The 11,650-nt window shown below is 30.8% G+C and overlaps 1 protein-coding gene across 1 annotated transcript; it reads right to left on the minus strand.

The window, feature by feature from the left end:
* Positions 1 to 1,221: 1,221 nt before the first annotated feature.
* Positions 1,222 to 10,317, minus strand: LOC143045055 (heat shock 70 kDa protein 12A-like). Its single transcript, XM_076217344.1, has 5 exons — positions 10,277 to 10,317; positions 5,768 to 6,097; positions 4,882 to 5,100; positions 2,834 to 2,987; positions 1,222 to 2,360 (listed from the first exon to the last, which is right to left on the minus strand). The coding sequence occupies exons 2-5, from the start codon at positions 6,077 to 6,079 to the stop codon at positions 1,315 to 1,317; spliced, it is 1,731 nt and encodes a 576-aa protein (XP_076073459.1). The 5' UTR covers positions 6,080 to 6,097; positions 10,277 to 10,317; the 3' UTR covers positions 1,222 to 1,314.
* Positions 10,318 to 11,650: the final 1,333 nt, after the last annotated feature.

An 11,650-nucleotide genomic window follows, 5' to 3' on the forward strand; every position in this document is an offset into this window, starting at 1 on the left:
AATAAACTGACAACGCCATGGCTAAAAATGAAAAGAACAAGTAGACAAACAATAGTACACATGACACAACATAAAAAACTCAAGAATAAACAACTGGAACCCCACCAAAAACTAGGGGTGATCTCAGGTGCTCCGGAAGGGTAATCAGATCCTTCTCCACATGTGGCACCCGTTGTGTGACATGCACTTGAAATTGAGCAAAACATAATAACAAAAATGAACCAATCTAATAAATAACAGATCTCTTCAAAGCTATGTTAAAATTCAATATTTTCCTTGTGTATAAACCTATGGTAAATACCGTGGCTAAATTATGAACGCAAGACGCGTGTCAGAGACTCATCAGTAATGCTGAAATAAATAAAATACAAAGGCCAAAGAAACGATTTAAAAGAATATGAGAATTTATATTCCCATATATATTCCTAGGATAGAAAGTCCTTTTGTGAATGTGTGCCAGGGAGGTGTTCAAACATCGCTTTCTATTTAGTTCTTTATTTAGTACTTAAAAAAACTAAATAATTCATGTTGAATTATTATTATCATTAATAGTAGTAGTAGTAGTAGTAGTAATAGTAGTAGTCGTAGTAGTAGTAGTAGTAGTAGTAGTAGTAGTAGAAGTAGTAGTAGTAGTAATAGCAAATATTATCGATTATACAGCAACTAGTTGTGTTTATTTCCTAAATATAGTAACATAGCTATATTTTGTATAATGTCAATTTCATCATTGACACTTTCTCCGCAATCAGGGGTTTATTAAGGGATGCAAATAAAATTGACAATTGTGTTATGATTTAATAACCTATCAATGTATTAGTATAAGTTGCAGTATAAAAACACTATTAGATCAATGTAAAAAAAAATGTACTCGGCGCAAAACTGTGCTCAGTAGAACCTTGCCCTTCCCCCGTTTCAGCCTCATACAAAAAGTTTACATTTTTCTTTCATTGACCTAATATTGTACATTTATGCTTATCCTTCCATATCATTTTCAATAACATCCAATGTTGTTAATTTTGTAATGATAAAAAAAGGAGTTTATTTATGATCTTTTCAGTCTATTATAAGAGATTTTATAAGTTGCGTTTTATTCATCAAATCAATGAGCTCCGAATAGTCTCAAAAATGACTTAGCAGTACTGAAGTCATTGTAAGTCTAAACCATGTTGAATTAACCTCCAAAAAAGTATCTTACAAAACTTATGCTCTAAACGACAGAAAAATGTTAATTGTTATCTATTTATCTATTTGAAATAATATTGAAATCAAAATGACTGTTTTTAGAAAAATATTCATTCTACTAATGTAAAGCATTTAAACCAATGTAAACTGTGCATCACATTTGATTCCAGTGGCAGATTGAATCACAGTCAAACTAAGTTCAGTGTTTCCGAATGTAAATCCTACTTCTAAAACTTGGCGACTTGACGAATCAGAAATGTCAATAGCAATGTCACCAAGGAAAGAACAACCATCATCGGTGGTATGAACCGGATTATAATTTTCGCTTGCAAAAACCCTAAACCATATTCTACTGACATTTGTTTGTGTTGTATATTTTCTTCGTATTGTTGTTCCAATTGGAATAACGGAATCCTTTTCTAATATCTTATCGAATGCGTCTTTGCATCGCCAAACGCCATCTGATAATCGACGATGTATTTTGTCGTGAACCGTTGGGTCGAATTTAGGATTGAATGATATTCCATAAGTAAATCTACTTATGCGAGATGAAATTACGTCTGATTTATGACCGAATAAAACAGCTCCCTTCAAAACTGACAAACCTGGGTCAAATGGGATTACAACTCGGCAATTGGAAAATTCTCGTCGCACAGCTTCCTGAACAAGAACGCAGTTAGAAAATCCACCAACAAGAAGAATTTGATTGATTGAACGTGCGATTTCCATTTGAAAAATGTCCTGAATAAGTGCGAGAATATTTTCAACTGTTTTTGCAAACATTTTCTTGAAGACATTAACATCAATACGTATTTTATCACCCCTTATAACTATGGAATCTGAAAACGGTGATGATACAATGGCAGTTTTGAAGTCTTCTTTCAGATGCGTTCTACAAAGCGTATTTAAAGTAGTAAATGGTATAATCATGTTCACTTTTTTATTGTCTGTAGGTTTGTTTCTTTTTGCTGTTTCAAATTCTCTAAGAAAGTCCAGGTATGATTCAGGGTTTTCTAGTTTCATCAATTCAATGAGAGGAGCACCAACTATCTTAATTAAAACTTGTATGTATTCTAAATCAACACAAGTTCCACCACAGTCGCCACCTGTAGCACGGCATAACTCTTTCAAACAACCGTCTGACAATTTCTCATGTACTGTGATGTCTGCTGTTCCACCTAAAATTATGAAGATTCGTTCACAACCGTTTTCATCAATATCGCTCATTAAAGAAACACAATTTTATGATCTGTAAATATATACACATTTAATATTTACTCAACACATTTGTTATCAGAAATTGGGCGTAACAAAAAGCTTTAGATTCTGAGACTCGGTAAAAGTTCATAGACAAAAACTCAAGAAACCCTCGTTTAAAGAAGTTGTCGACATTTGTACAATGTATATACGTAAGACGATGATTATAGTCAAATTGTTGTTAATATTGTTGTTTCTGCTTGGGTTTTTTTTGTGTTGCGTTTAGTTTGTTAGATTTTAAGTTTTTTAGTTTTTTTCGTTGATTTTTTTCTTGATTTTATTTTATTGAAAATATTAAAAATGATTGTATTTGATTTATATTTTGTTTTTAATTCCGTCAGTACAAATAAACGTGAAAGTGGTAACAAAATATAATATGAAACTTTATAAGCACCTCCAAGATCTACAATCATATACTTGGTCCCTATTTCTGACATTGTGAATCCTGGTTCTATACCAACCAGTTTGTCTGTAGGTAGGTATTGACAATATATGGAAGCAGCTTCTGGTTCTAATGCGAGGAGGAGATTAGCCTTTGGTATACCAGCCTTTCAAAGAAAAGAATAATTGCTGTGAAATTTTATTTTACTGTAATTGGTCAAATAATTAAATATCGATCAGATTTGCCTATCGATTCGAGGTATCATGATTCCTTTAAAAAAGGAGATTGAGTATTATTGCCAAAGAGATAATCATCCAGCAGAGTTCTACAAGTCCTTCTATTAAAACAAATTTGCCTGTACACCTTTGGAAAAACCTACAACTGAAAACTTAAAAAGACAAAACTTTTTTTACTATATTCTATTTCTGACTTTAATTGACAGAGTGCACCTAAAATTACAGCTACACTTTAACCAATATTATATATAAACATCAAATAGATTCAGTTTACTGGCAGCGTGTTTTCAATTAAATATGTAATATATGTAGTTGAAAGATCTTGTATCCTGCAGTCAACCATTTTACTACTAATATATAAATACAAAATAGTATTCGCATAGATATCATGTATCCTGCTTTTGTTGAAAGCAAACAGATACATTTGAATCATTATTTATGTTGCAGCTTAATTTGCAGTTCCCGTTAACATATTGTCGATTTCATTGCAAAGTAACGTCGGTAAAATAAAAGTACTTGTTTTCATGCATAAATTATAATTTGATTTAGTCCGCTAAAACATTAGTTTGTATATTGAAGGAAAATATAACATGTTTGTTCGGTCACTATGAAAAAGAAGAAAAGTCAGCGAACATCGCATTTCTCTCTCTCGTTTAGATAAAAGCTTAAAACAAGAATGTGTCCATAGTACACAGATGCCCCACTCGCACTATCATGTTCTTTGTTTAATGGACCGTAAAATTGGGATAAAAACTCTAATTTGGCATTAAAATTAGAAAGATCATGTCATAGGGAACATGTATACTAAGTTTCAAGGTGAATGGACTTCAACTTCATCAAAAACTACTTTGACCAAAAACTTTAACCAAAAACTTTAACCTAAAACTTGAACTATCATTTTCTGTGTTCAGTTGACCGTGAAATTGGGGTCAAAACTATAATTTGGCATTAAATTTAGAAAGATCATATCATAGAAAACATGTGTACTAAGTTTCAAGTTGATTGAACTTCAACTTCATCAAAAACTACCTTGACCAAAAACTTTAACCTGAAACTTAGACTATCATTTTCTGTGTTAAATTGACCTTAAAATTGAGGTCTAAACCATAATTTGGCATTAAATTTAAAAATATCATATCATAGAAAACATGTGTACTAAGTTTCAAGTTGATTGAACTTCAACTTCATCAAAAACTACCTTGACCAAAAACTTTAACCTGAAACTTAGACTATCATTTTCTGTGTTAAATTGACCTTAAAATTGAGGTCTAAACCATAATTTGGCATTAAATTTAAAAATATCATTTCATAGAGAACATGTGTACTAAGTTTCAAGTTGATTGGACTTAAACTTCATCAAAAACTACCTTGACCAAAAACTTAAATCTGAAGCGGGAGAGACGGACGAACGGACGGCAATCTACACCAATAATCATTTGTAAAAAGACTTTTTTTTACCTCGATATTTTAATCCCTCGAATCTCACCCTTTTGATCCATCGCATTTTAGCGTGATATACCATCGTACTTTAGCGAACTAACAACCATCCCACTTTAGCGTGATCATCGCACTTTAGAGTCCTACATATATGTAATAATATAACAAGTCATTGTCATACTACAATACATATAGACTATAAAGTCAACTTCAAAAAACATAACTATGACTTTCAGTCACACAAACTTTATATCTTGCTGTTTGGTGTGAGCCAAGGGTCTGTGTTGAAAATCGTAATTTTGACTTTAATGGAGAGTTGTCTCATTGGCACTCATGCCACATTTTCTTTATCATATGAAAAATATACAACAGTACATCATGTATTACCCTTTCTGCACTTTCTCTCATAAATTGCTTTGCATTATCTGTCCAAATGGCAGGAACAGTCAAAACCCATCTAATATCATTCGACTCTACTCCTGTACCTTGCGTTTCTAGTGATGCCATTAGATGATTTTTCAGTGCCATTATAGATAATGCAAAAACATCAATTGCTGATATAGATTTCCCTGTTATGTCCTCTAGTAACATTTCCAATGAGATCTTCTGAAATAAACAACACACGTACTGAAAAATAGTGTTCTTTTTCTTTAAATATGTTTAGTATAAATTGTATAAATGTGGTTCTCTGTCATGGTACTCTTTTGAGATCAAAAGATTATAACGTAACCGCTTGGTACTGGTGGTATAATCTGAAAGTTTAGCGTTGGTAGAATGAAGTATCGCACTTTAAATTCCCTTGGAATGTAAAAACAAATTCTAGTTGACGGACATACAAAGTCTTGAATATTATATTGTCAGATTCTTTGTTACAAAAATTATTGACGCTTGTTTTTGCATCTTTAACACCAGCCTTCAACTACAGACGGGAGACACATCAGACATAAGACAACATTTTATAATGTAAGATGTTCACAACCAAGCCTTTCCTTACAAGTGCTTAGATTAATAATGGTAATTTTGTAGTAAATCCATTGTATTAAGACTTCATACTTTCTGTCATAACCGTTGTGTTAGTTCTTAATACCATTCGGACTTTTTTTGGTTTTAGCTTTCCTGATGAAGATAAATCCAGAATAAATGCTTTCGAAGCATGCGATTTATTTATGACTTATTTCATAGAATTAAATACTATTAGGAGTTTTCTCACTTTTGCCTAGTTTAAAGTATTTCCCCAAATATTTTCTCAAATAGAATTAAAATTCAACACTACCTTATTTGTGTGCAAGCACATCTTAAATCTGTGGAAATAATAATAGTTGTCTTGGTCGTTATCCATCACAATTTCTGCATACTTCTCCTCAGCTTCGTATCCAAAAGAGTCAAACTGTTTGTTAGAATCTAACAGCAAACATGTTGGTGTTTTTAATGATAGCAGTTGTTTTCCTCCTGCATTCCAGGCCTGATTCGTATGGATAGTCATCGGATCATTATTGAATGTATCTTTCAAGGAAAATGCATAACCAGAATATGTTGTTCCAAAATCAATAGCAGCTACGAGAAGGTAATTTGAGTTACTGGACATTCTCGTTTAGATTATATGCTAAAGATAAGAAAACAAAATGGTGGTATGTTAGAAATTGTCCACTGGAGGAGGTAAACGACAAAAAGGACACATTATGTGTTAAACGTATGATGGCAAATAAGAAAATTGTAGTATTAGTGTACTTTTATCAATAAGACTACGTTTTAATAAATGTTTGACTCCTCAAATTTAACAGTTTATTTATATTTGCGTTATTTAAAAAGTTTTTGTCTTTGTCCACATTGTTTATATCGTTAAATCGTTGACCAATGTAAATCATGTGTGAAACACAGGCGCGATTCGTTCTTAAAATGATTGCACGGTTAAGTTGTTTGCATTCGTATCTTTGATTGATAGGAAGTATTAGAATTAATACCGAATCTCCTAATTTTATTTAGAAATTTATACAACTTAATTTTTGTCTGTCAATCAAACAGGAATTATAAGACATCTAAGTAATGTAACAAAAAGCCTTTTAGTTTTAGATTTCTTTCTAGTCATCACGAATTTAACAATTTAAGTGATCACAAATAACCACGATAAACAAACAAAGTAATTTATTCACACAATTACATGCCTGTAAGACTTCCATACTGCAATTGACAACCCTAAACAACCAGAAACCAGAAGGACAAAGACGTATACGAAATGCTTATCAATCTGTTTACTTTCTCCATTATACAATGACATATTTACAATTAACACAGGTAAACATTTCTAAAAGCAAATTTCATTATCTTAATCCCTTTTGTCTGTTTATACTAGACAAATTATCATTAAAAGAGTGGCTAAAGATATCAGATGAGGCATTCAAACTCATAAGTCAAAAACAAACTGAAAACGCCATGGCTAAAAAGGAAAATGATCTATTGTCGAAATTTTTTAGCAAGCTTTCTTATTGAACGTTAGAAAATTCTAAACGTGACGCATGAAAGTCACACAGTGAAAAGGTCACTAAAAAAGAGGGGCTCAAGAACAAATACGGAATTAAAACTTTTATTGAATCTGTATTATCAGGTAACATTAATGTACCTATAACTAAAGACTGAACAAAAGAATCTCTACCTAAACCTGGAGATGACTTCAAGTTCTCTAGAAAGGTAACTATATCCTGGTCCACATGTTAGTAGAAAATCGTAAATAAGTCAAATTCGGTAGGTCACATTCGTGAAAAGAGTAAGAATTTGCGATGGAATGATTTCAATTTCTCTACTTGGAATTGTTGATTTAATAGCTTCTTTGTTAACAGCAATCCTCTCTTAAAGAAAGCATGGTAGGACAAAAAGCCTTCGAATATCGTAGCGACTTGAAGATGTATACTCAGTATGCAGGCACTGCTAGAATGTTGCTATATATAAATGGAAAGTTCACAATTGTCTTGTTTTTAACCGACCCTGTTGTAAATTTCTAGATTTAATCAAGACATCTGGCTTATTAACTGTATCTGTTGTATCCGTTATCTCAAGTTCGATGGGATAGCTGCGTTCAAATTGGTCAACAAATGATTTCGTGACATAACATTTTCTATATAGTGGCAAGTAAAGTTAATGGATGCTGCTTACTTCTTCCCTTTTGCTTCAGAAGTTCCTGTATTAAGTCAGCCCAGTGTGAATTAAGGAACAAGTTGGCAAGAAGAGGGGCACAGTTGGTTTCCATAGTCATTGTTTGTTGAAAAACGCGTCCTCAAAAACGTAATAGATAAGTTGTCAATCAAGAAATAAAGCGTCAGATTAAGAGAATTTTTTGTTTGAATCAGAGTGATTTTTTACAAAGTCGGATGTATCCCCCCGTAAGACTAGATTTATAACTGTATCTATGTTTGCCATTTTGTATAAAACAAAGCAGGACCAACTCTTTCAATTGGTCTTTTAGTTTTGATGCGGAATATTTGTGTAAAGTGTAGAAAATTCAAATGTTTTAATACTATTAAAATTGAGAATGGAAATGGGGAATGTGTCAAAGAGACAACAACCCGACCAAATAAAAAACAACAGCAGAGGGTCACCAACAGGTCTTCAATGTAGCGAGAAATTCCCGCACCCGGAGGATTTATTGACGAAAGAGTCTTAAATTGTATGCACTCTAAAATATCTTTTTGATTTTTTAAAGTATCCACATCACGCCACCTTAAAAACATGTAGTTTCATAATATAACCTTTGAAGAAATATTAAAATTTCAAGAAAAAACATTATCATTCCAAAACTGGATAGATAGCAACATAATATACATAAATGATATCATAGATGAATCTGGAAATATAACAGAAAGATTTATTAGACAAAAGCTTAATAAAAAGACAAACTGGATTACTGAATTTTTAAAATTAAAAAAAAAGCTATACCAAAAGAATGGGTTAAAATATTAGCTGAAAAATGTTCAAGAACAACTAATGTACTAACAGATAATGTTGTGTATATTTATAACAAAGATAACTTTAAACAAAATATGAATAAATTAGAAACAAGTAAAATATACAAAATATTATTAGAACAAGATAAAGAAATACCATTGGCTTTTACAAATGGAAGAGACTACTAAATTTTGAGAACATAGAAAATAAAGCTCAAAACATACTAAAATTTGTTCATAATTATTTGAAAGAAAATAAATTAAAAATGTTCAGATGGAAACTATTACATTTTATTCTTCCAAACAAAGTTTTATCAAAACAATGGAAAATATGCCAAAACTCAGACTGTAATCACTGTAATATTACAGAAGATTATGAACACTTTTTTATTACATGCCACTTTCTTGATAAATTTTGGAAAGACATATTTAATCTGTTAGAAAAAGTTAAACTTGGAAAACACATTTTAACACTAAAACATTTGATTTGGGGTTACAAAATAAATGATATTAATTTTTTTCTTACAGTTATTATATTTTCAATTCACAAAATCCACTATTTGTCAGAGTTTAGAACAAAGAATATAAATGTATTTTCTGTTTTTAAAACTGAGCTTAGAAATAGGCTCGTTCTACAAAACAATTTTTTTAACCATGAAAGAAAAGGAAAATTAGGAAAAATATTTAAGTGTATTTGAATTGTTTGAACTGATAACATGGTTTGTAATGTTATCATTGTGTATTAATTAATTTATTATCTAATTTTGTATTTATTTATGATGCTTGATAGACAGTTATTACAATATTTATATTAAAATCTGGTACGAGGCATTATACATTACAAAAAAAAAAACAAGCATAGTTGTTCTTTGATTACTGTACGACTATTATTCTTTCAAATTATAGCTGTCTTACCTGAATAATGATGTAGATAAAAGATAATTACAATCTTTTTCGATATTGATTGAAAAAAACCGTTATCCGGAAACACATGGAAACTGATAGAAGTCATCCCAAACTCAAATGAACTATGAAATTCCGAAAATAACGCCAGATGATATAAATACTTTAATATAATTAGAATAGCATTATTTATCTATTGATGTAATATTTACAATATTTTGTTAACGACTAACAATATGCAGTTTATCTACCTGAAGAATACCTGAACTTCTGGTACTAATGAAACAGGGACCTTCACTGAGATAGCTGTGTCAGTGAAGTAATTGTTAACAGCGAGCAATATTGTTGTTGAATAAAAAAAAAAACTTTGAAGCCCGGCTTTGATTGCTGATAATATTGATGTTTATAGTTTAGCCTTGGAAGAGGTTTCATGGAGCACTTGAAAGACTCAGAAATGTAGACCAAGAATTGAAAGGATACCTTTATGGTTAAGGTATCCAATACAGTGATGAGAGATCAAATTCTTCATCTTTGGTTCAAATTCTAAAGACGACCTATGAATATCTACGATTTTCTCTTTTGTACATGTAAGTGTCATGGGGGTATATGATGAGCTTCTTAATGAAATGTCAATGCCTCATTTATTTAATGTGTTTTAAAACAACAACAAATGTTGTTTGGAGCTTGATCTGCGGGGTCAACAACATATTTTTTCTGGAGGTAAGACAAGGACAAGGTTTGTATATGATATTTTCTTAAACAGTAGCATCGAAGCGTATCAAACAGGAAACAACAAAAACAAAGCAATGTACATTAATATCAGCTATGCTTCTTTCGGTTATGTGTCATCCTTACCATTTCTAACACCATCAATTTAGTGAAATTGAAGAATTATTTAAAGTGTTTTTAGTATGAACAAAATTTTATGAACCACATACTCCTACCTATCTCTCTCTTCCAAAATACCATTCAGTCATAATCTAGCATAAGCGGAAGTTTAAAAGAACGCAATGTTATTGTATCTTTTAGGTTCCGAATAATCATTTAAATTCGTTCTACTTTTTTAAATAGTTTTTATAGAAAATATATCATTACCTGTAAAAACAGATCATATGTTCGCGTATATGTATATACTGCACAACAACAAAAACGCACGACCACCATTTACACATGTATTTTAAATATATTCACATCTTTAATTTCAGTATGCTTTTATATCGAGACTCCAATTATAATTTTGTAAACTCATGAAATACTAAAAATGATATATCGTGTATAATAGGTATAGATTTCTGTTTTTCTTGTCGCATTTCTTGAATTTCCTCGAAAACTCATTTTTTTCAAGTATATATAATCACTGGCATGAATCTCTGCACTTGTACTTCAATTAAAAATCAAAATAGATTTTTCATCATTTCATAGATATTTTTCCAACAAATTATGAACTTTTTTCTATATAAAAATTTCAAAATATAAAACCAAGCTTTTTTTAGTTGCATAGCATACTTTTGTCAAGAACAGTAACTACATAGATTATTAATTTGGTGTTAAATTGTTTAAATGATATTTTTTTTTAAAGAAATACTGGATGATAAGATCGTAAATCTATATTTAAAATTTATAGATATCGTCAGTCAATAGGTACACAATGCATGTACTTAAAACCAAGCAATACATTTTTTGATGGATAAATTTGAAGATAATAATTTCCATTTACTATGAACCTACTATAAAACGAGCATTGGGTGAAACAATGTATTACACGTAACAAATTAACACAAATTACAAATATAACATTAGAGTAATGAAAGTTAAACATGTCTTAAGCAGCAAAAAGCATAATTTAAGCTAACTGCTTTGAAACGAATATAAAAAATGCTCCCAGGATCCAATGGGAAAGATAGAAAAATAAACTAAAATGTAAAAAATAAATAAAATAATAAAAAATAAAAATAAATCCAGTGTTATATTTACATATATATTATAAAGGCAAAGCTTTCCGACATTTCTACAAATCTTGAGATTAGCTTATTATGTCCTTTTCAACGTATCTCCAATAAGCATTACCTTTCTACGTGCAATATATGTCGCTCAGCTATTTCATTTATTTTATCATACAGTTTATGCGCTTTTAAATTTGACCCCATTTAGCCAATCAATTTTCCGTGAACAAGTTACCTCCCTGTCTACTGTGTATCATGTGCAGATCCTCCATAATCATGATCATATCGACAAAATTCTTTTTCTTATTTTGGGCTGATTTGGATCGAAGCAATCCGGTGAAATCTTACAGGAGTTATATACTTTTACCAAATAAA

This window comes from Mytilus galloprovincialis, chromosome 9 (assembly GCF_965363235.1).
Source record: "Mytilus galloprovincialis chromosome 9, xbMytGall1.hap1.1, whole genome shotgun sequence".
NCBI classification, from domain to species: Eukaryota; Metazoa; Mollusca; class Bivalvia; order Mytilida; family Mytilidae; genus Mytilus; species Mytilus galloprovincialis.